This window comes from Argiope bruennichi, chromosome 6 (genome assembly GCF_947563725.1).
Source record: "Argiope bruennichi chromosome 6, qqArgBrue1.1, whole genome shotgun sequence".
In the NCBI taxonomy this organism is placed as follows: domain Eukaryota; kingdom Metazoa; phylum Arthropoda; class Arachnida; order Araneae; family Araneidae; genus Argiope; species Argiope bruennichi.
The window spans coordinates 45,865,382-45,892,405 of NC_079156.1; the positions used below are offsets into that span (position 1 = coordinate 45,865,382).

General features: G+C 27.6%; 1 protein-coding gene across 1 annotated transcript in view; it reads left to right on the forward strand.

Moving 5' to 3' along the window:
• Positions 1-27,024, forward strand: part of LOC129972729 (glutamate receptor ionotropic, NMDA 2C-like) — a 313,970-nt gene that overhangs the window by 172,853 nt on the left and 114,093 nt on the right. The window contains exon 4 of the mRNA XM_056086971.1: positions 24,816-24,997. Coding sequence (XP_055942946.1) covers positions 24,816-24,997 — 182 coding nt within the window. The remainder of the gene's footprint in view (positions 1-24,815; positions 24,998-27,024) is intronic.

The window sequence follows — 27,024 nt, forward strand, 5'->3', positions numbered from 1 at the left end:
ATTAAATTTATATATGTTATAAAATTTCATTTTATCGAAAGCAAAAATAGTATAATAGCTTTGAAAGACGTAATGCTGTAAGTTGAAATAAGATTACAGCATAAAGTTTTAACTTACAAACCTATCTAAAAAGAATTTTCTATAAAAAAAGTTCTATGAGAAATAAATGCCTTAAAATAACGTTGTAATGTTATTTTTAAAACCAAGTGCAGCGGCCAAACAGGCGATAAATGACTGTTTGTTTCGCCAGTTGGCGATAAGCATCAATCATACCTTTGGAGATGAACTTTGCTCTCCAACGGATACGAGTGACTCACTTCCTGCCTTCGAGAGCTGGCTTAGAACTTCTGCCTCGTGCTGGTCGATGGAATTACGGCCAATGCATCATGATATATATTTGTTAATTGAATTTTTAATTAAAATTTATTTTTGTTATTTACATGGCTGGCAGTTTTCATTAAGTAAAAATGTTTTAATACTTTAATTTAAAGTAAATTTGGCAATGCATGTTAAACCACGCACCAAACAAGCATACTTACATTAACATATAAGAAATAATGGTTTTTATGATATAAACGTTAATCTCTAAGGTTTACTTTAAAAAGCCTAAGAATTCAGTTCGTATTATTAAAGCCAAAAATTATACGAAAAAGTAGCATTTCACTGCTGCTGCAACAACTGTGCAAATTTCCACACAGGTATATAACTATGTTTTCGATTTTAAGAACAATTTGAAAACACTGTTACGGTGTTTCATTTTCAAGGGGATAAAAAGTCAGAAAAAAATCAAACATTGATGTAATTTTACTGTTCTAATATCATTTTGATTTGCCAAAGCTTCTGCTTTCATACCAGCAGTTTTTCCCATTTCTTCGAACCACTCTGATACTAGCCTGTATTTAATCATGTGTCTTCTTTCATTTGTAATGTTTTAAGCAAAGCTGTGACAGCTTCTCCCTGATGGTGTTCTTGCAGTTTTTGTGTTCCTTTTTTTATTTACACTAATGGAATGGCAGCGGTGAAAGAGGATTTATGTATTTGGATGGTATTGGAGATATATTTTATTCTCCAGGATTACAATGTTTCCTTAGTGCATTTTTTTTTAATGGAACGAAAAGAAATTCCTTCTAAAGCGAGATAAATTGTCGGATATACACCCTTGGGAAACTTCAAAAAAATTCAAAATATATGGAATAAGAGCTTTATGTGAAAGGATAGAATTGTTATTTTTTAAATGTTTTCCATAAAATCAGCATGGGAATGAATGAGTAACATATAAAAAGTTAAAATCTACTACGAAAAATTTCCTTTGCAAAATATGTTATAGTTGTGCTAACATGTGGTTATTTCGAAACAGTGTTTTATTAGATAAACGAAATATCTGAAAAACATACATGCGGATCATGAATGTGTTGCCTTCCACTATATTTTAGATTATTAAAACGAGCAGATAAGATAACGAATTATTTTACTGTGATATTTTAATGAAAATTTTTAAATAAATATATGATAATCATGTATTTAGCGATCATAATTTCTCTTGCGTATTGCTTTGATCCAAATTCATATATACAAATTTTTTAGGAAAATGAATTTTTTAATATTTCTGGATGAAAGTATTTCAACGTGCTAGAAGATAATTATAATTGATCTAATAATGTGCATGTTAATTGCTTATAAATTATATTTATTTGCGTGAATTGATGATGTCTTGATTGCGCATGCATTTAATCTGAAATGATAGGATCCATGAGTGATATTTCATACTGAAAAGCCTTATCTTATCGCTTATTTATTAAAAAAAAGGAAGATAAGACTTTAACAATTTGTAAATTTCAAAGTTAATACATTTTTTTTTCTAGTAAAAGGCTGAATTACCCGTGCCGGTTAGGTTAGAAAGGACACATCAGACAAAGTGGAACTCAAAATCCTTCAAATTGGGGATTAATCCCAAGGTCAGCCATCTTATCTAGCAAAAAATCCCCGATTTTGAAATCTCCAGAAGAATCATATGGTCTCACAACTCGACATTGCAAAATAATAAAAGCCTCTCGTATTAGATGATTGGACCAAATATATATGTCTATAGATATAGAGATGCATCCCCCCCCCAAATTTTTAAGAATACAGAATAAAACGAAAAAGGAAAGACCACCCACCATGTTGCTGAATAGTGTTGTGAAAGACGTGAAGGAGGTGGGAATGAGACGATGGAATGCTATTTAGCCGGAACAGGATCAGATGGGAAAAATTTGGGGAGATTGTCTTGGTTTGTAACAGACTCTTCTGAGAAGAGGAAGAAATCAATTATCTTTAATTTAAATTAGATGTTGGTGACTATAAGACCCGAGATCATGTACTTCGCATTCTATCCCCATCTTCAGCAGTTTGTATTTCGTTTTTTTATGTGATGTAATTTTTTCCATCGATAAAAGAAGAAATGAAAAAATGTTTTTGAGAAATTATGGCTTTTTTGGATATTTAATTTGCATAAGGGCGTACTAAACAAACAAAAATTTATATATCTTTTCAATTCTTTAAAAAAAATTCCAAAATTAATTTTTTTATTAAATAGAATGTATTTATTTAAGTTAGCCTTTAATTTCTATTAAAACATTATCATAATAACTTATTTAATGAAATATTTTCAAATTATGTTTCCCATTAAATATTATGTCTTAATTTTAAACAGTCTTTAATTTCTATTAAAAATATTTATTCGTAATTCCCTGGTAATGGATTGAGAAGTTTATATTGTATTGAAAAATAAATTCCACCAATTTTAATCTTTTGAAAAATTTAACGCATTTATGACGAAAAGATTTAAATGTAAAATTTATTACTTGCAAATAGCTCGAAACTTCAGTTTCAAAATTTTTAACAAAAGAATTTTATCACGAAACTCTAAGCATATTTAAACATTTTGTTAATGCTTCAGTTTTTTAGCTCTGTTAAACTCATAAAACTTGCTTTGATACACTAAGTATTTGCCATTGCTTCCAGAAATATAAATTAAGAGTTCAGTTTGCACTGAACTATAAAATGACAGAAGTTCTTCAAATATACTTTTGGGGGTCATTAAAGCGTTCATTTTTTTAAATTTATGGTTTAGTACCTTTGGATAGTAGGTTATAAATGGGCCACAGTTTGGCGAAAAACTTCATTTTATGATCTCAAAGGCTTCCTGAAATTATGTTATTGAATTTATTGTAAGAAAAGAAATAAAAAGCAAGAATTTTAAGAGGTTAACCGGAGTTGGAGCCTCCTATACTGCCTATTTTAAATTGGACATTCTCGATGTACCTTTAATGAAACATTTTTATAGCTGCATGTTTGAAATTTTTGTGCAGGTTAAGTGCATTTTTTCTCATAATACGGAAATGAGTTTTTGATAATTTTACAAAAAAATTAAAAAAAATTATAAAATATTTTATCACATATCATGAAATTTGATACTAATTTCGCATAAAAAAAACTGGAAAAAATATATATCTTGAGCATTTAAATATATTGTTACGAATCTTTAATGCGGCTTCCCAGCATAGTGGGTTCCATAGGAGATCCCAGAGCTCGACGACAAACTTGGAGACTTGGCGACGAATTTGGCGACTTTGGAGCCAAAATAGATTATACCCGAAACATCGAGAATTTTCCTGACCGTCCAGTAGGAACGGAGATACGCCTCGAACGTTCCTGATTGGTTTAGAGGCTTCTAGCCCCGCCTCCTGAGATCTATAAAAGGAGCTGCATCTGCCGGGGAGTGAAAGTGAATCCCAAAACTTCTATGGAAACATCATAAATATAGACAACCCCACCCTAAGTAACCTACCGACATATGATATAAACGACACCTGCAACAAACGCAGACCTCGCTGTACCCTTGCAAATTAAATTGCAGACAAATAATACATAACCCTTTTTTTTCCCCTCACACAAGAAAACAATACTTCCAAACTAAAATAAACCATGTATGATGCACTAATTACTAAGGTCAGTTTCATTTCACTCCAAAGTTAACCATTTTTAGATTTACGGATGGTGGGGCCTGCGGCCCCAATGAGCCGTAATCCCTCTCAACTCAGAGTGAAGGTGAATTGAGTAGTCGAAGAGTGATCGGAAGCGACAGAGAAGAGGTAGTCGTGGACCAGTGGAGTCGAAGAGTAGTCGGAACCAACGGTAAAGAATTGGCCTTCCAGAGAAAAGCGGGGCAGCGATGGAGTGAAGCTAGTGCTGAACTAAGCTATGTGCTACTGTCTGTAGTAGAGTCTGTTGTATGCTGCTGTTTATGCTGTTTTGTATGCTGCTGTTTATGCTGTTTTGTATGCTGCACGTCTTGGCTGAAGATTATCGTCTTCTGTGCTGTCTACAGTTGTCGTCTTTGTGCTGTCCTGTGTGTCTTCTTGTAAATAAACGTCGTTGTTTTATTTTCTACTGCCGCCTGGTGATTGAGCGTTCTTCACACCATGTAACCCCCACTATCCAAACGAACCCCGGAAAATTTCGAAACAATATTGTTGAGTGTTTGTGTAATAATGACTCTTCTAATTATCTTAGGGGTAAAAATAACATATTTTTAGAAAGGATAAAACTATGGAATTTTAAAACGCAAAATCAATCAAATTTTAAGTTAATTTAATCTTAAATCAGATAAATTTTAAGAGCTTCTATATCTCTTAAATATTAATGCGATCTACTATTTCCTAAGGCCGTTAATTAAAAAATTTTTTGTTGTGTTTAAGTTAATTGACCTCGCTTACTTGAATTCACTCAAAATGTATCCACAAAAACAGGAAAATGGACCTACATCAGTTCACTCATGTTTAATTAGAACATATTTCTTAGATATTATATTGTAATTAATAAAATGCTTATCAAAGATTTGCTTCTAATAAAAGGGTAATCAAAATCTTATATTTTTTTCTCTCAGTATATTAAAACCATACTGAACAAAAAAACTACTTTTTCACCACGTTAAAATACAAAAAGGAAACTACTTCTTGATATAATTTATGTTCCCGCTCATTATTTTTCAAATTTATATTTTTGAAGATAAATGTAAATTTATTTAGATTTCAATTGTTCTAGATGCAAGTTTCAAACACTGTTGTGTAATTAAAAGTAGATTTTATTCTTTACTAATAATAATGATAGATGTGCGTTTGTGTGTGCTCTAGAAACTACACCGTCTAATTGCAGTGTTGATGATTGGTAAATTGAGCTGGAATAGAGGACCTTGTGGTTCGCAGCCAAGTAACAAGACCACAAGGCAAAAGTAATTACTAGTGTCCCGGAGCTGTTATCTGGCTTATAAGCTTTCACCATAGCAGTATGGAAATGTGTACCTCGCAGCGAATTTTTAAAAATTTCAATTAATTAAAAATTAAGAGATATTTTAGTATTTCTCCCCAGCAATAGCTGGAAATATTATGGAACAAAAATGATTTATATATATATATATATATATATATATATATATATATATATATATATATATATATATATATATATTAATTTAAAACCTTTCTAATGATGCAAGCTTTTATGTCAAATACAAATTTTTCTTTTTAAAAAAAATTGATAAATATTTTAACCGTATTTTACAAAAATATATTTCATTTTTCAAAATGAAATTCGTTTCTATTGTTGCTATAAATATTTCATCTTGGATTTTTTCCATTTTTGGTTATCAAGATATGCACATTTTCCATGTTGAATAGATTTCAGTGTAATGTATGCTTTTAGTAATTTTTTTTGAAATTTTGTTGTATATTCAGGCCTTACTTCCAAATCAAGCAATAGCAAAGATTTTAAAATTGCTAAAAAAAAAACTCACAACATACCCACTTGAAATCTGGGATATTCCCTACACTATAAAAGCAGTTATTTTTAGTAGAAAAAATATTTTATTTAAAAAAGAAAAGAATACTATTCTGTCAATAGTTTTCTTTAAAATGTCGTTAGGATGTACAATTTTCTGCAGTCTAAGCTCCAAATTTCATTTATCCAGTGTGTTTCTTTTGAAATCGTCGTGTTCACAAGTAAGCGAACGGACATTCGGACAGTCAATCCAGTTTTGGGTTTAGTGAAATTATGACGGAATAAAAGCGCTAAAAATTACTAAATATATGATCTTCAATTTCATAATTACAATAAATACTTTTATTCTCAACAGCAAAATTTTTACCAAAGCAAAAACTGAAAAAAAGATTCCTTTTCTTAGTCTAGACTTTCATTTATTTATTATTTTTTGCTACTATTTTTTTTTATTTATTTTTTATTTTACGCGTAACTCTGCATTCTTTAGTTAGGGAATTACAAATGTTAGGGTTAACGCGTCATTCAAAAATAAAAATTGTTTTGACAAGATAATACAGTTTACAACCACAAAATTGTTTTTACCCCTAACTTCTATTTCTTTCTGCCTTAAGCTATTACATCAGTACAGTCTTATTTAATAAGGAATTAAGGAGAAAATGGACGTAAAAAAAACTCATCCTATTTGCTGATAATTTTATTTTTCTTTCACAAAGCATTGATCGTACTTGCATAGGATTAGAAGAATTATTTGCATTATAAAAAAAGTGTTTATAGGGATGGTAAGAGATATTTTTGTTTAACATAACGCCGCTTTTCAGTTGAATGGATAATGGGAAGACTTTTATGATGTTGTGTTCTCTACCGTGGTTAACTTATGGAATTAAAACAGTCCAACATATTTGAAATGTTTGAAAATATTTTTTATGATAAGATATTTAATATACACTTATCATTATTTCTTCTCTTGAAATGTGTGTATGTAAGAAACAAATATTTTATGTCCGCAGAAAAATAATTTAAAAAAAAATTTAATTGATAGCGTTAGGAAATGTTAGTGCGACTTACTAAACAAAAATTAATCATTAAATAATAATGAAGCTTATTAATTAAGAACCTTAATGAAGCACGATGAAATAAAAATTCCTACAGAGGTACCAATAGAAATATTAAGCCAGAAAATGATTGTTCAAATAAACTCTTTTCGAATTAACCACTTGAAATTCATATATGATATGTCTCTTGCATGTGTTATTATATAAAGCTTAAAAGGAAATCTTTAAAAAAATTCATATAAATAAATTTATGAAAATTAATAAATATCGCAATGGCTAACGAAGATCCTAGACTAGAATCGGATTCAATAAGTTTTATAATATATGTTGAGATTGTTCAAATACAATTCAAATTAAATAATTAATTGTAATCCTGATTATTGAAGTAATTTTTCTTTTTACTCAAGAAGAAAATAACCAGTAAAAACAGTTCAAAATGAATATTTTAACAACGCAAACTTATTCCTCTTGATATTTTCATGGGTTATACTTTTGCATAAAATATTAGCTTCAATATATATTTATATATGCAAGTACAATATGTTAAACTTAAGATGTATACAATGAACATTCGATCAAAGATAAAATTGTTTTTGGTAATTTTTCATTATCTAGATTAATAACTATTAATTAAACAAACGTCTTCAGCCATATTAAATTCTCATGTATGTCTGACTCATAAACAATTTCCACAAATATAAAACAAATTGCAGCCTATTTGAAAATGTTTTTTATTAAGTGGCTTTAAAGAGAGGCATTGTCTAACAAAACCTTTTCATATCAGTCATTATAAATAGATAAAATCTATCTAGCATTAATAGAACGGAACTGTTGTTATTTGAAAATGTATTCCGTTCAAATGTTAAAATTACTTATTGATTAAGCACTTCCTATGACTTAATTGCATATTTTGAGTCCAAGAAAAGTAATTTTCCTTAAGTGAATTACTACACACATTCTTGACAGTTTTCAACAATAAATTCAAATTTCCAAAAAAAAAAAAAAAAAAATGGTTTTTGTTTCTCGAGAGCATTACTGAGATCAAATCGTGTTCAAATGATTCTAATTCAAATCAAGCCAGTTCAATTGATCAATTTCATTCAGAAGTATTTCAATATCCACTGTATAAAAAGTTGTTTAATTAATAATCATTGCACTGATAAAATAATTTTAAGGGAAAAATAAAAATATTCTATCCTTTATCCACTCTATTTCACAAATCAAAAACCATCAAATGGAAAATTTCCCCTTTTAAATCCTTCCATTTTTATTAATATTCATAATCCTGTAGTTGAAGGTCTTTTTTTTTTTCAGATATCGACAATGAATATGGCTGGTCCCATATATATTTAATAATAAAAATTAAAGACATTCCTTAAAATATTTCTGCAATAACATTGGGCAAATCCTTATAAAAAGAATTAGAAAATGAAGGGGGAAACATAATCTTCAATTCGAAGAAAAGCATGAAAAAGAAAAGAGCAGGCTTTTTCGCAGCTGCTTAATTATTATTGTTATTGCATTTCAACATGAACTAAGCTTCCATCACTATCTAGAGAGAATGAATGCCTCAGTTACTGACAAGACAAAAATTTCTTCGCTTTTTCTGTTATCAGTGACATTTAGTGATAGAAAACAGACAAAAAAAATGCAAAATAATTCCATTCTGTATATTTTCCTATCATTTGAAATTATGACATGTTTTTTTAGGTGTGATGATTTTAATGCTATTAAAGGAATAATATTGATTTAATGAAATCTTTCATGGTTTTTAGATTTCAATAAAATTTTGATGAGAAATTCTCATTTCTATCTGTAATTGAAAGATAACGCGATAAAAAAAATATATCATTTTATAAAGAAATATGATTTAATACTAATGTATTTTCAGCACATGTTAATATTATCAAAATTCATAACGATTTATATAGTCATGCAATATATAAATATCTTCTATCAAAGAAATGAGATTGTCAGGCATTAAAAACAGTTAAAAAAATGACTACAGTTTATAAACCATTAATTTTGATGTAGTGTGAAAGGACTTGAAGTGACCGTGTCTTTAAAGATACTATAATAATCCCCGAAATTTATTAGCATCATTTAACTTGCATATAAACAATTAATTAAAAAAAAACACAAGGATAATTTACTTTTCAGTCAAATAAATTAAGATTCATTCTGATTGGAATTTCAATTTTTTCTCGATACTCAATTTTTTTATTTTCGAATTTTAAGATATATTTTTGTTTTATACGTGTTTTTAAATCTATCTGTGTAAAATAATAAAAAATATAAACATTAATTAAGAGTAGTTAAAACTCTTTTCGCCTATTTTGGTTTTGAAAGAAAATGTTTCCATTTTGATATGATCAGAAATGGAGTCTAATTAGGAGATATTTACGATAATTTTAACTGAGTTTAAGATTAACTAGGACATTTTAAGATTAGGTCAACGAGATTGATTAAAATATTAGTTTAATAGTTTTTTTAAGGATGGGCCACTATGGTTCTCAATGCTGCATTTAAAAATTAATAGTTTATCTTTCCAGCTGTAGTAAGATTATTAATATTATAAATGAATCATTTTGCAATCATGTGGGATTTTAAATTGATGGTAATTTCACTCCTTTTATAATCCTTTGTCCAAACCCTCAGAACTAAAAAAAAAATGTTTAATTATTTAAGCTGCATTATGTACATATTTGTAAGAAAATGATTTTTTCTCGATACTCAATTTTTTTATTTTCGAATTTTAAGATATATTTTTGTTTTATACGTGTTTTTAAATCTATCTGTGTAAAATAATAAAAAATATAAACATTAATTAAGAGTAGTTAAAACTCTTTTCGTCTATTTTGGTTTTGAAAGAAAATGTTTCCATTTTGATATGATCAGAAATGGAGTCTAATTATGAGATATTTACGATAATTTTAACTGAGTTTAAGATTAACTAGGACATTTTAAGATTAGGTCAACGAGATTGATTAAAATATTAGTTTAATAGTTTTTTTAAGGATGGGCCACTATGGTTCTCAATGCTGCATTTAAAAATTAATAGTTTATCTTTCCAGCTGTAGTAAGATTATTAATATTATAAATGAATCATTTTGCAATCATGTGGGATTTTAAATTGATGGTAATTTCACTCCTTTTATAATCCTTTGTCCAAACCCTCAGAACTAAAAAAAAATGTTTAATTATTTAAGCTGCATTATGTACATATTTGTAAGAAAATGATTTTTATATTTTAATCTATCTTTTTTTATTTCCTAACTAGGTTTTTCATTATTCCCTCCATAATAACCATTAACTTTAATCTCTCTGTAAAGCCATTTAAACTCTTCAATCCTGAGTTTAAATTTTATGTTCTCCCATTAAATAGGTTTGCTTAAGAGCAGAAAGAGCAGTCTTAATTTGTCATTCCACTTGCTGCAGTAACAAAGGATTATTTAACGAGGATCCCTCCGCCTCCGAAACGAGCCCCTTGAATTGCCGCATTTGTCTGACAGATAATAGCACCTCGTGATGGTCGGGAGATAGAACATCTGCGAATAACACTTGTAGTTCCCACTGGAGTCTTTTATGTGAGTTGTGCCGCCCTTTTACCACTTTACTCCAGAAAGAGTTGGGTAATGTGTCTGTGTCCTGAAGGCGATGAAGGCGGCTCATTGTCAGACAATCATCCTGAAGTCCGAGTGCTTGACGTTTCAAAAAGCTGGGTAATAGAAAGAAGGATCTGGAGAAATTAGGTTGATTATTTTGCGGAAATGGTGAGGTTGTGTTCTTGGAGAATAAGTAATGGTGGTGGGTTCATTTTGCTAGTGCTTTGAGTGCAAGCTGTGTTATTATGTATCTTTTTCAATCGTGATATAAGATGTTAAATATTGATGAACTAATTGTCTTTGGCGACCAGTTGGTTTGTTGGAATAACAATACTTTTTTATTAAACGCATAACTTGGTGTTCACAATTACTATAAGAAAGAAAATTATTAAATAACGGTAGACATTAAAGTTATGTTATTTAAGCAAGTTTACATGTGTTATATTCTTTTTGTGTTTTATTTTGATTATGTGACGGCATTACACCCTAATATACTCCACTAACAATTATTCCAAAATTTGAATTTATAGATGAAGCAACATTCCTTCCCTAAAAGACTTAGACATTTGCAGATAAGATAGATATGAAAATGGAAAAATGGAAAAGTAAAAGAAAAAAAAAACATAACAAAGGCCCATAAGTAGCAACATCTGTTACACGAAACCTTAAATTTTAAAAATATTAAACATTAATTTTTTAAAGATGAAGGAACATTAACATTTATTACAAAAAACATTAAACATTTATTACATTAAAACATTTATGACGCGATCAGCCATCTTAATAGAGTCAGTCACATCATTTCATAGTCATTAAAAACGTCACTGACCAATTAACCTAGCTTAGAACATTCGCAGTGCTGTAATTTTATTTTTCTTATTCATTATATAAATCAGAAAATTCGAAGAAAATCAAGTGATAAAATATTTGATGTAATTTAAACAATTGAGTTACAGTTCAATTATGAAATGAATTGTCCAAAATTTCACAAAAATACTTTTACATTTCAAAAAAAATCTAAGTTTAATATTTTAGAAAAAAAATTGTGCAATAATTTAATTTGTGTCATTAAATAAAAAGTTTTTAAATTTAAAATTCCCCCAAAATTTTGTAAATGTTCATTTTACTTACTTCTTGATATGCTGAAAATTTGGATGTTCTCGATATGATTACAAGAGTAAAGGACACAAATTCATCTAATATAAAAGCAAGTATCATTTGAATTTCAGCACCTTTATTCATAATAATTTATTTCCTTCAATTTTTTCAAAATTATATTAATGTTAAATTTATTAAATTTTTTCAGGAAATTATGAGTCAATCATCAGTAAAGTTTTAATTTCATTTCACCTAAGCTACCCAGTAGTTTAAGAACCAATTCCGATTAAAAAGTAATTAAAATTCTTTAAAAAATTGTTTCTAAATGCATTAAAATAATTGTTTTTAAAAGCTATTTTTCATTTATTGCTTTTTATAGAAATAAAAAAAATAGTATAAAAACACTTGATAAATTTTAGTAGCAGCTGAAATACAACTAAAAATTGTTATCCAACCATTTTTAGGTAGCACAAAACATTTCCGTTAAATAAATCAATTTGTTTCACGAGTTTAAGTGGAGGAATCGATTAAACAGAAAGGTTTTCTTATAAAATAGAAAGTAACTGACATTTATTTTTTGATTTCTTTCCTTCAATTTTCATTGATAAAATTACTTTGAAAAAAAAGTGGGGGGGGGAGTAATCCTTGTCCTGCTAGCTTTTCACTCTATGCTTTCTTTAGAAGAATTTCTGTAATTTCATTGGCTAAAAAAAACACAGGATTTTTTAACTTCTTATCTAAAGAAGATATAACAGATCCCTCAATGGAGAAGGACTCTTTCACAAATACATCAGACATCCTGGCCACGTGGGAAAAATCGATTGTGTTGAAAACATATATCGATCCCGGAAACGATTTGTGTGACTTCCATTGAAGAAAGGTCAAGAAGAGATTGTTATCTCGTGTTTGCTGTTTTTGGGTTAGACAAGGATTTTTTTTTTCTAAATTAGTGAAAACATTTTAAAAAGAAGCTATATTTGATTAGTTTACCTTGCTAAGAATATGGCTAGAATCTATCTCCTTTAGCAAACTAGTAAATTTATTTCTAAATTCCTCAAACATTGTCGAACAACTTCTGTTGAACTCTGTTGATAAAAATAGTTTTGTTGAAGCAGGTTAATATATTCATGATACAAGCAATTTAATACATTGGTATTTCTTTCTTGAAATATATATATATATATTTTCATTTCCTTTTTCTACTTTGTGGTCATGGACAAAGAAAAAGATATATTCTTTTAAAATAAATTTTTATGACAAATTATACATTTCAAAATATTTTAACATTAACAGCTTGTGGTAGAAATGTCTCACTAATTTCTGTATTTTAATTATTACGCAAAGAAGTTTCTCAGAATTTTTCTAATTATTCATTATTTATTTCAAAGGTTGTTTTTAAAAAATAGAGATTGATTAAACATTTTTGTGATATAGTACTATTTTAATTATTATTTGTAATCATTTAAAAAAAATGAAAGTAATGATAAATATATTTTTTTCAAAGCAGCCTTCTAAAAACAATTTGAGAAAATTTTAATAGTTACTTTCTAAAAGATTTATGTATAAAATAAGACACAATTAAAACAAAAATCTCTATTTTAAGTTCGGAAACTAATGTTAATTATAGAGTCGAAAAACGACGTAGGACGTAGCGCCACATATTGAATATACAATAGCATGACGTGTAGCGTGTAAATAACACTCAGAATATGATCAAATGTAATAAAATAATAAATGCCATGCATAGCTAAGCTATGTTCGGAACAAATTCTCTTGGAAAATATTATACATTATTTACATTTTTTTTTAAATTTTTATTTGAAATTGGTTGATATACCCGGAATTACTCAGAATTAAAATCATTTTCTGAATAATATTTGTAAAGAAAAAAATTATGTTTATATAAAGCATTACAATATGCTCCATTCGACACATATATATTATAATGAAAAAGAAAAAAAAATGGTAAAATGAACTCAAAGTCTTAGCTAGCGTTTTTCAGTAAGAAAGTAGATTTATAAATTTCCTGATTTCAAAAATCACCCATGTTGAATTCTCTAAAGAATAAATAACAGTTGATGCAAAAACTGCATAAGCAAGTAGTCGGTATCTTTAGAAAGATATATTTTTTTTTTTTTTAATTTTAAGATGGTGTCAAGTTTTTTCAGAATAATTACATCCAGAGATTTCTGTGACAAAAAGGAAAAGTATTCGTAAACTTTTTAATAGCCTAACCTGACACTGTCGTCAAAAATTTATTTCCTGTCGTCAAAATTTTATTCCTGTTATTTTTCTATCCTGCGTTTGGACGATTGATTTATGCTTATTTTTAGCCATTGTGTAACCTTTATTTTGAAACAAAAGAAAAATTGGTAAGAAGACACGTATTAAATTAAAACAAATTCTGAAAATAATAGTGGTAGAAAAGTTCGAAGTTAATGTTAATCTAACTTCTCTAATTTTTTTTTAAAAAAATAATTATTATTGAAAGAAATATTCTGTAGAATGGAAATTGATGTAATTAAAATGGTAAAAAGAGTTAATTTTCAGATGTTTTAAAAATATTTCGTTTGGAATAATTGTCATTGGAGTTACAAAGAAAAACATGAAATTTTGGTTCATTTCTAATTAATTGAATATTTAAATAATTTTTAAATTTTGAAAAATTGAATTCGCTGCATTTGTTTAGCAGATGTTGAACATACACACATACAAACATACATATATGCATCGCCGCAATGATTTTATTTATATCAAGATATATTGAAAAAACATCTACAAAAAATAATATAAAATATAAATTAATAATATAAATAATATAAATTAATTTATTGACTATAAAGAAAATAAAGGAACAGTTTTCTATTTTAAAAGTTTATCAAATGAATTGTTTAAATTCTTGCGTTTAACATTATGTTACCTAAAGCCATTTTATTTCTTAAAATGTATTTCTATTTTTTTTTTAAATATTAAGTCCCAACTGACAGTTCATATGAAATTTATAATTTTTTTTAATTAACATTAGGAAGCATTAAAACAAGTAGAAAATCTTATCCAGTAGTTCAGAACTAGGGAATATATTGAGAAATTATTAGTTCAAATTTGTCCAAACAATATCATTGCATTTTCTTATATCAGGTTATTCGTTAAAAAAATTTTCCTTCAAAATTTTGAATTTTAGAAAATAACACTGCAGAAAATAAATACAACATTTAAATACAAGGTATGGAAAATAAAAGTCAATGTAGCTTATCAAAAATTAAATGCATATGCAAAATTTAAACGGTTTTATGAATAAGAATGTTATTTTCGCCAAAAATCAACTTTTCAACATTGTCATGTGATTTTTGTCGGACATGAAATTATTACTTGTTATTAATTCAAAATAATCTATGATACATTAATTTTTATTTTTAAAACAAGACATGGAAACAGATTTTCTTTTTTTTTATTAACAGAAACAGAAAATATTTTTAGCTTAAGAAAATAAGGAATTCAATCCTTATGGAAAATTTGAAATAGGTTCTTTTGCATTATTTTGAGTAAATGTGTTTTATTTTTTGCATTCAGCTTCGGGAAACATAGCCAGTCTCAAAATCAAAAAATTCAAATAATATGCCGCAAAAAAAATGACAAAATAAAATTTTATAAGCATAGTTGATCTAGTTAAACAAGGATCTTTTCTATATTTTCTTTTTATTATTCTTACTGAAACATGTCTGTTACCAAGGCAACTGAACATACGTCTTGTGCAATTTTAATTAGTGTGTGTTTTACATCAAGGCAAAACACAAATTAAAAAATAAAATCTTTCTCTTTTTTTTTCCATGCTTCCCATTTGACATGTTTGGATCTTCTAGAATCAGGTAATTATCTTTTACTTTATGTGCACGTCATTTTAGCATGCTTTTTAGAAATATAAACATTGACCGTAGAATTTGCAATTCCCTTTAATTTAAATTGGGGAAAATTTTACATTAAAAAAAGCATATATAAAAAGGTCGAATAATAAGGTACAAGTTTTAGAAAAAATTGTGTAAGGAATTGAATTAAAACTTGGATATTTCTTTCATTTTTTAAAAAGAAAATGAAGAGAAAACTAGATGAATAATTTTAATTAAATTTGTACTTCGTTAGTTGAGCTAAGATAGATGCTAGTTTTTAATTCAAGCCTACAATGTAAAAACAATGAAATAATCCATTTTTTTTTAAAAAAATAAAATATTATGTGAGAACATGATGCTGTTTTGGTTAGGGGGTTTTGAAGCTCGAATCGCGTAGGCAATGAATAAAGCATAAATGGCAACTTTCATCATCATCTTTTAATCGCATATATTTTTTACCTGCTTTTACCAGTATTGCATTATTATTATGTATGCTTCTTTGAAAGCAGATGCGTTTTTTAAAGGTTGACCTGCTTTTACTAATATTGCTTTATTATTACGTTTGCTTCTTTGACAGCAGATGCGTTTTGAAAAGGTTAACGTAGAACTATGACATCATAGCTGTTATTTCATCTCAAAATCGGTCGAGCTCCAAAACTTTGTTTGTAGCTAGAAAAATTGTTACAAAAAATTATAATTATATATATATGTATAGAGAGAGGGATAGAGACCGATAGAGAAGTCTCGTGATTGTTTCAAAGCGGTTTACAGTGGTTAAAGACTTAAATTAATTAAGACAAATAATGACTTAAAAATAATAATGTTCTCACATGATAACTTGAAATTTGACATAGTAGATTTAATTAATTTTTTTTTTATTTAATATTGTATTTACAATTAGAATTTGCAAATTTCTCAATATTACAAATGATTTTATTATTCAATACGCATTAGTTTTTTTTTTATTTCCACATCAGCTAATATACTACGAATCAGAATTTTATTTCTTCTTAATGTTATATAATCTACTGCAAAAGATTTATTTATTCATGTGCTTAATCCAAATAATTAGTTTGTTGTTGATAATTTTTTCCTCTCATGTAGGATTATTACACTATAAATGACATCTTAATTTTTGGACTGTTTTTGTCAATTATTCTATGCGAGTTTGTGTTCAAATAATTTTGGGCTTATTGTTTTGATTTCTAATATTTGTGAAGAATAGCCAAATATTTATTTCTTTTTAAGTAGAACATTTTTTTTCACAATATATAAGTTTTGTGCGATTAAATTAATAATTTAATTTAATTTTTAAATTAAAATAAGTGGAAATTTAATGTACACATTCAATTCTATAAAAGAGGACTTAAATTTCATAATAATTGTAAATAATCGATAATGGGTTTAATATAAGAGATGAGTTTGTTTTCTACTCCTCATTCCAAGTTGAAAATAAACAAAAATAATTTATTTTTATAGCTTATTTAATTCAAAAAAGAAAACTGCTGTTGTCTAGTAATAATAATAAAAATCATTCATTTTTTTTAATAATTTCAATCAGTTGATATTATAATATTTTTATCAAATCGCAAAGAATTCTAAAAGTAATTTGAATGACTATTAGATAAATAACTAATAATTAGTAATAATAATTAAATAAACTTATATAAATAGAAAACGTTACTCTTAGACGACTTTACTCTTAGTTATTATATAACTATATATTATTATATTACTATGTATTAATTGATATATAATATCATAAAAAATTAATTTTGTATAATCAAAAACCTATTATTAAAATAACCGTTATGATGGCTAGAAAAAGATGAAAGAGAATTGTATTAATTTATTTAATGATAAAACTTCTGATAACTGACAAATTATTACATTTATATGAAAATGTTTGAGATAAGGCTCCTTGATAAACAATGATCTATGAAATTACCATTTTATGCATGCAAATTTTCGGAATGTTTCATATCAATTGCATTTTGTAATTATTTTATATACGATTTTAATATGGCATAAGTGTTGTTCTGTATTATATCATATTTTTAAGAAAATTATAATTATTGAATTAAACGTTTGTACAAAAATTCTCAAGAACATATTATTTTTCAAATTCTTTTAAGAATGACTAAACTATAATTATTGCAGATAAATAATTTTATAGTTTCTAAAATAATTTTCCTTTTCTAAACGAAATAAAGAATTATTATTATTATTTTTTTTTTACTTCTTAGGGGAATTTAATCTTTCTGTAAAATGAGTTTCGAAAAATAAAACGTCTTTTTTAAGATGCCGGAATCATTTTACCAAAGCTGAAAAAGATAATTATGAAAATCTAGATTTTATAGCAAGAAAAAGTACAATTCTTAGTTTAAATAAAGAAAAATACAAAAAGTTTTATTTTTTAACGATCATTAGGGCATTTACCTACTTTTTTTTTTATCTCTTTGGAAAAATAGAATTACTAAAGCAATTCTCAATTTTTCAAAAGATAAAAGTATTTGAATTTATAAGAGTCATCTACACAGCAAATAGCTGAGAAAAGACTTCGAAATATTTTGTAGTATAACCTTTATTTGAAAAAATGTTATATAATCAAATATCCTATTTTCATTGTAACAAAATGATACTTAATTTTGAAATGTTCCGAGGTAAATACAACTATTCCTAAACATTATCTGCCATCATAAAATAAAAGCCTTATTCATATTCATTCCAATCTTAACTCCATCTCTTTGGCTTTTTGATTGGAGGATTTAAAATGTGAGTGGAACATATACTGACAAATACTAATATACACTGTAACCTTTTGACTACAAATTTGTAGTCAAGGTTACAGCGCATTTATTTCGTTTCATATTTGAAAAGGACATACACACAATTCTCGAATAATTAAACACCTTCCAAATTTTAATTCAAATAAAAATTAGGTGTAAAAATATTTATAAATATCGTGTTGTATTTTCGTACATTGACTATTTGTTTTATTCAAAGTTACCTCCTGCTTTAAAATTACATAAAATACAATACAGAGTAATGATTTAGGTACAGACTTCGTACTTTTATACGCGAGCAGATGTCGGGAAAGTCACGGCAGTCACGATTCTTTCTCCAATCTTCCACAATAAATCAATTGAAATGATTCTTGATTAATTTCATTGGTCAGATTTTTGTACCCCTGTACATCTCTTTGTACGTGACCAGATGATAAAAAGGACACTTCAACCACGACTCTTTTTTAATCTCTCACAGTATGCTAAAAAATTGTATTTTGACAAATTTAACGTGTACCAGGCCTGCGTCCGTTACACATCCTTATCACGAGACCAGATATCCGGGGGAATACATCAGCCATCTTCTTTTAGTTGTTTGCAGTATACAAGTGAAAATGCCTTTTGATAGATTTAGTGTGTGTCAGTCCTACGCACACTATGTATTTTTATCACGTGATCAGATGTCAAATAGGAACTTCAGTCACGATTCTTTCTTCAATTTCCCATACAGAGTACACTGAAAATGCATTTTGTCAAATTTAGCGTGTACCAGGCCTGCGTCCATTACGCATCCTTATCACGAGGCTAGATATCCGGGGAATACATCAGCCATCTTCTTTTAGTTGTTTGCAGTATACAAGTGAAAATGCCTTTTGATAGATTTAGTGTGTGTCAGTCCTACGCACACTATGTATTTTTATCACGTAATCAGATGTCAAATAGGAACTTCAGTCACGATTCTTTCTTCAATTTCCCATACAGTATACCACTGAAAATGCATTTTGTCACATTTAGCGTGTGGCAGGCTTATTGCTGTAGTACACAATGTATCTTTATCCTTGAGCCAAATATCCTGGAGAATTTGTCAACCAAGCCTCTCCTTTCAGTCTTGTACAGTACACCATTAAAAATGCATTTTTACAATTTAACATCCCTCAGACCTGCAAACATTTACAACATTCTCCTCAAAATATTAAGGTTGCCTTCAGAAAGTTTTCTATTTCTTTACTTAGATCTATAATAATTTACTTTTTATTTACATTTAATTCAAGATTAAGATGAACTGAAATTATTTCTTAAATTACTAAGACTCCGTTTGGATTTACTCTATTTTTTATTTCTTGTATATGCTCTAAAGTCAATAAAATCTGAATAGAATTTTGCTCATTATTTTTATACATATCTCAGTTTGTTGCACAATATCTAAAATCCCCAACAACAGTTTTCTACTCCAGTCAAATTATTTAGATAGAATGAAACAATCTGAGACACTAGTTTGTCTTTCCAATTTGGATCGTTCAAAATCAGAAGTGAACCGTTTTTTTTTTTTTTTTTTTTTTTTTTTTTTTTTAAAGGGGGGGGGGTAGACAAACTTTAGAAACAACAGAAAAAAATCGACTGACTCATCCAATTATTTTTCCTGTAGCCTCTTCAAACATATTTGCAATGCTCTTTATTTTTATAAAAAAAAATGTAATCTTTTTATTTCTGTTTATTTTTCTGTCTTGTTTTTACTTTTGTTTTACTTATACAGCGTTTTTGTTCATTTCCTCTGCCTGTCATGTGCATATATAACTAATATATGTTGTTCACAATCTTTTCTCTCTTATTGTATATGAAATAAATAATCTCAGCGGAAATATTTGAAGAAATATGTCCAACTATAAAAATAAAATAGATTAGGCATTTTATAATGTTTTAGTAAATAGAAGATGCTTGTCTTTTTCCTAATTCTTTTGAACTCCATTTTTAAAATTCTTTTCAAAATATATTTTAATAAGCAATTTTATGGCATATTTAATAAAATAAACATCTATTTGTCAGAGTAAATCTTTCGTTTTTAAAATAAACTGAGAGAAATGTATTGTCAATTTTTGCTGGAAACATAAACGAAGTTTTTTTATTATTATTATTTCGCCGAAAGTTATCGTTATTCCTTTGGAGAAATTGCAACTGTTTATCATTTTTTAATGGAAGGCATTGAAATCTCGGAATCTAGAAAAGAATCTGAAAGTTGAAAATGATAACTTAAGTGCAGTACTGATAGTCCTTGATAATCTTAAAACTCTGATGGACATTGTCATTTCGTCATTTTTACCAGCTATTTAAAGTTTTAAAGTGTTTGGATTTCTTTAGATGTGGAACGAGAATTTCGAGGCGATTTTCTTTAAGTGGCGGCCTGTTCCTCATTTAACAAGATGATAGGTATACGGGAAGATGAGGAAAAATGTCAGAGATTGACCACTTTGTGGCTGGAGGCCAAGCGCTTAGAAGAAACTACCAGTTCGGGGAATTGGCTAGTGATATAGATAAAATAAGCTCACTGCTTCGTTTAGCGGTGCGAGGGGGGGGGGGGTTAGGCTGTACATAAAAAGAAACTGTTTTTATTGTTTACAATTGTAAAATTCTACCTCTCTTGGACAGAAACACTGTGCATATCCGCAATGTAGTTCTTATGAATCTTTGGGTGAACACTTGGTACCAGGGCAAATAGGTAGAATTTTAGCTTCTTATTGGAAACGTATTTCCAACAAAATTTCAACATTATATGCAACCTTGTTACATTAAATCTGTAAATATTACTGTTGGCGTTCTACTGGTCTGGCATTGAAGTCTGGGTAATTGTTGCTAGTTCAGAGTTAATAGATGGTTCAGAATTAAAATTCATTAACTACAAAATAGTGTATTTAATTAATCCAAACTAATCGACGAAAAAAACAAGCTAATTCAGTAAATTTTTACTTTCAACATCATCATAAATTACAGTATTTTTACAAGATATTATTGTAAACACTACAGTAGTAGACAATACGCACTGAAAACTAATGAAGTTAATTAAGAATAAGTTACCAAACCGAAATGCCATCAAGGTATCCAGAACTCTTAGAAATCGAATTAAGGCTGAAAAATAAAAGGAGACACTATTAATTAAAATTAAGAAGAAACTGCATTGAATATTGCAGAAACGATCTAGAATATTATAATAATTTCTCTCAATATGTGAAAATGTAATGAAATGAAATAAGTATGCAGTATTTTGTTATCAGCAAAAATGTAATTATTTCTACATATTATGCATTAAATATTTCTAATTCCCTTTGCATCTAATTAGAAATGTTACTATTCTTTTATTGTTTATTGTACTGTAAATTAAAATAACTGCGAAATCAAATTACGGTAATACCCGTAAGCAGTTACCTCCATAATGCTTAAAACAAACCATTTTTAATTATAACTACCAGAATGTTCTTCAGTATAAGGAGGAAATGTTTCAACCTTTAATTAATTTCCGTTCGCATTTAACACTGTCTTGTAATAAGTTATTATATTAACAAAATGATGATTCAATTACTGAAAACTAATTTATATTATTTTTGAAACATTAAATGGGCTGGCATAATATATTATTTGGTATTCATGATTTGATTTTAGTTCATTACTATGAAGAAATATTCAACATGTTAAATACAAAGATCATCAAATTGTATCTTTCTATTGAATGATTCGGGCCAACATTTGATACAAACTACAATCCCGATGATAAATCAATACATTAAATTTCATCCGTATAGCTCTTTGAGTTTTTGAGTAATCATGTTCACATACATTTTTAAAGACGTATTTGTATATAAATATCAAACCTATAGATCTTTGAGTTTTTGAGTAATCATGTTCCGATGCATTTGTAAGACGTATTTGTATATAAATATCAAACCTATAGCTCTTTGAGTTTCTGAGTAATCATGTTCCGATGCATTTGTAAGACGTATTTGTATATAAATATCAAACCTATAGCTCTTTGAGTTTTTGAGTAATCATGTTCCGATGCATTTGTAAGACGTATTTGTATATAAATATCAAACCTATAGCTCTTTGAGTTTTTGAGTAATCATGTTCCGATGCATTTGTAAGACGTATTTGTATATAAATATCAAACCTATAGCTCTTTGAGTTTTTGAGTAATCATATTCCGATGCATTTGTAAGACGTATTTGTATATAAATATCAAACCTATAGCTCTTTGAGTTTTTGAATAATCATGTTCAAACGTATTTGTATAAATGGTCGGCAGCTTTCACCCAAATTTTGATGGGATTCTATACATTTGATGCTATGACCACATATCAAATTTTATTATTCGTACTCGGTGCGTTTAGGCTATCGTCTTTACAAGCAGACAAACTGACAGACATAATCCTAAAAAAGTATTTTTCTGAAAATGGGAAGTCAGAAACATGGAAATTTGTTAAAGCTTAAGATCGATTTTTTTATATATATATATTCTCTTTGTACACTTCTTATATAAGAAAGTGGATAAACTGAAGGTTTTTTTTAGAATGTAGCGAAAATTATTTTAACTTAAAATAATGTGTTTATATAAGAATCATAATGTAAAAATTAATCAAATTTATAGAGGAAAAAAATTATATATATTGTTAATATAAAAAAATAAATGTCCCTTCTCGGTTTTTGAATTGTGAAAGGAAAAAAAAAATATCTTCATAAGATTCAATTTCAATTGGAAAGTTACAGGAAGATCTAAAAATAATAGAATAAATACTTTAAAAACTGCGATAAATGCTTTCAAATATAATAAATTATTTTATTATAAAGTTATTAATTCATTAATTATTGAAGACCCTTGTATTGATCTTACATATAAACTCAGTAGATTTTATTAACAAATTAACGGAAATTATAATTATATTTACAAATATAACTACAAAATTATGTTAACAAATACAAATGTAATTTAATAAAATTGTATTAACAATTTAACAAAAGCTATGAAATCAACTGAGGTGTTACTTATTAAGAATTAAGCGATAGAGAACATTCATTTAAATAGAACTTTAGGAATAATCTTATTAAATGTTTAATGTAAATCATTATTACAGTTTCAATAAGATTCATGCTTCTAATCAGAATTCAACAGTATGTATTATATTTGCATTATATATATTATATTTACAAATATAACTACAAAATTATGTTAACAAATACAAATGTAATTTAATAAAATTGTATTAACAATTTAACAAAAGCTATGAAATCAACTGAGGTGTTACTTATTAAGAATTAAGCGATTGAGAACATTAATTTAAATAGAACTTTAGGAATAATCTTATTAAATGTTTAATGTACATCATTATTACAGTTTCAATAAGTTTCTCTGATTCTAATCAGAATTCAACAGGAGTTTGTCCATTCTTTGAAACGATTATGACTATCACAATCACAGGAGTCATTTATCAGTGCATGTAGAATCCTTTAATAAGGTCAAACAAACGCTCACGCAATTATTAAATTCAAACGTCTCTCGTTAAAATTGGAAGCAGCGCGCATTTAAATTACTTACATAATTATTAAGTGATTCAAAACTTGACACGCATTTAGTATAATGAGTTTATGCATTAGACGGTGTCTTTTATAAATCCTTTTTGAATGTAATTGAGCTTTGTATAACCTTTTAGCATTTCCCTTATAGCTCAAAATGTTAACGACTACACGACACCTGTAATTAAATCTATATAACTAGCTATTTCTAACTTTCAAAATTAATCAGATCTTAAGATCTTTAATTAGAAAGGAAATTTATTTCCGCCATTTTTCACTAATGTCTTTGAAAATATTTATTGCATAAAATAACTCTTACATCATCTTAAGGTGTAACGGTGATTGTTGGCAAACTTCACTTGTTTTTGTACCGACAGAACATTTCATATGCCGGCGTCCTGGCCTAGGGGTAGCGCGTCGTTCAATCCAAATGGGATAAGTAATAACAACATTTCATATATTTATTTTATTTGGAATTCACTGCAAATGATCAGTCCTTTAAGTATTTAAGAAAAAAGGCAGACAATTTAGGGTTGATGATTTAGGAATAAATATATTCATTTTTGAACTCAAAATGAATATTTAATTTGCAAAGCAGAATTTCACAGAAATAACAGACTTCAAATCCTTGGTATTTATATAATTTGAGATCATATCATTTAAAACAATCAGAATGTATTAATTTACATAAAAATGCCAAACAGTTAAATAGGAATAACAACACATAATTGTTATGATTATGCTTTTAAAAAAATTAAAATGTAGAAGAAGATCAGCTAACCTTTTTTCCAGTATTTAAATGTAAAATCCATAGTGAGAGGGAAAAAATGAAAGTCAAGTTTATATGAGTAATTACAATATTTAATCGTATTTTCAATTTAATTTTCTTTTTAAGAAATAAACCAACAAAAATATATGTAATTCTCTCAAACATAACTCTTAACTTTCCTAGTGAAACTTATCATTTATTTCCAGTCTTTAAGGAATTTTTATATATTGAATGAATGTCTCTTTCAGAGGCTACCTCAGTCTCAAGTCCTGCAACTGGCACCGTCCGTGGAGCACCAGTCATCCGCCATGCTTAGCATTCTGAGGAGGTACTCGTGGCATAAGTTCGCCATCGTCACCAGTCAGATCGGTGGACACGACGATTTTGTCCGAGCTATTCGAGACCAGATACTCACCATAGTGGATTTTAAGTAAGTGAATTAGTAGAAATATAGATTAGGATGCTTATTCGCTTCTCCAAAGATGCCAACAAAGCAAAGTGAAAAATCGAGATGGCTGACGATTTACACTTTTTACAGTATTGTTTATCTGGTCAGCCAACTTGTTTGGCGACTTGGCACCCTTGACGACATGAAAAGAATCCTAATTTTAGATTTTAACCAAACTATTCGCTATGAAATAAGGAAATGATGTCATAAAGTATACAGGGCAATTAAAATTTAACATGTAGATTATATGTGTGCTTAGAAAATGAAAAAAAAAAAATTAAACATTTTGGTATGTAGTAATGCACAAAAACACAAACAGCATTTCATCATTATTTTCCTAGTCAAAAAAAAAAAAAAAAAAAAAAAATTAAAAAAAAATACGTTTGTATGCCGTAAAGGATTTTAAAAAAGTAATTCTTGTATTTATTTTCTACTTGAGGGAAGAAAATCCCTTTTATCTGGAAAGATGAAGAACTATAATATAAGACGTGTTTTCTATTCATTTTAATTTTACAATAATTCTTTATCGCTCCAAAAAACGACCATATGGCATTCGTTTGGTAAAGTGGTACAATATATTCGTATGTAATATGGAATATTACGCAAATATTGAGTATTGTATATGAGATGAAAATTTGACTTCCTCCTTTAAGTTGTCCATTACAAAGAAGAAATGCAATTCTGATTTAGACATTTGCATGATAAAAATTTTTCTGGATATCTTTCTATTTTATTTTCATTTCAATAGCATATAGTTCCAACCGATTAATAAATGTATAACATGTCATTCTATTCGGAAAATTAGCAAAATCTATTCGCTCTGTAGCCATTATAAGACAACTATCGAGTTGGAGCTTCCAGCTATTAGTGTAATTATTATTTATCAAATCGTTTGAAGACTTCAAGACACAATTTCCTTTATTTTCCTATATTTCATCATTTTACTAGTGCACGTCAAGTAGAACCATTAGGTTTCATTGTTTTTCTTGTGAACTACAAAATCTTGATTTGTAAGTCTTCCGTTTTCAAAGTCTTAGAATGTATTTAAAATATTTTCTTTAAAAAATACAAATAATATTTTAATGTTAAGAAAACACTATGATAAATTCATGAAAGTGACTCCTGTATTTATTGAGCACGAAAATCTATTTGGAGTGTTTTATTAAATCTAAAATAAAAGTCATTTCCGAAACTTATCATATAACCGTTAGCATTATTTTTAGTATATAAATTTTTGCCAAAAGTTTTCATTAAACTAAGTATATGTTTTTTAATATTTTTATATTGTTAAGTTTCAAAAGATAACTCCTTTAAATAAGCGGTGTCAACAAAATATATCTTTCACATGTAACATGGTACTGGATTAATAATATTAGCAGAATATCCAAATATGCATAAATGAGACATACAATTATGTTTGACCTTTCATTAGAAGCAAGTAAAGTTCATTAACCCTTTCTAAGGCCATGGGAAGTATGTTTCCCACCAAACTTATCAATCTTTGTATGAAATTATGTAGGTTGGCATAAGTTCTCACAAATTTTTTTAGTAAGTCAGAAACTTAGATGCTTCAATTCTTTATCTCACACAAAATGATGTGTCTTGATTTGTTACTTAATTATTAATTAACCAAATTAATTAATTAATCAAATTAAATTTATCTAATAAGCTAAATGAATCCCTTTTCTTATTCTAATTTCAAGTCTTAAAATATTTTAACAAAATATGACTAGAAAAAAATGGCCCTTTAAAAGGGTTAAAAGCATCCAGTGAAGCGGAGATAATAATGTTTGGTACAATTCTTGATTTTTAAAGTTTTACATTTTAGGGAATACATAAAAACTGAAAATTCGAAGATGAAATATGCTCATAAGTTTGTAATTCATTTATAATCCAATCGTCTGTCGCTACAGAACATTTGTATTTCATTACAAAAATTATCAAAGCCCTAAGGTGATATATTAAATAATTATAATGGAAAGTTTTCCAATACCTAATTTAATTGCATG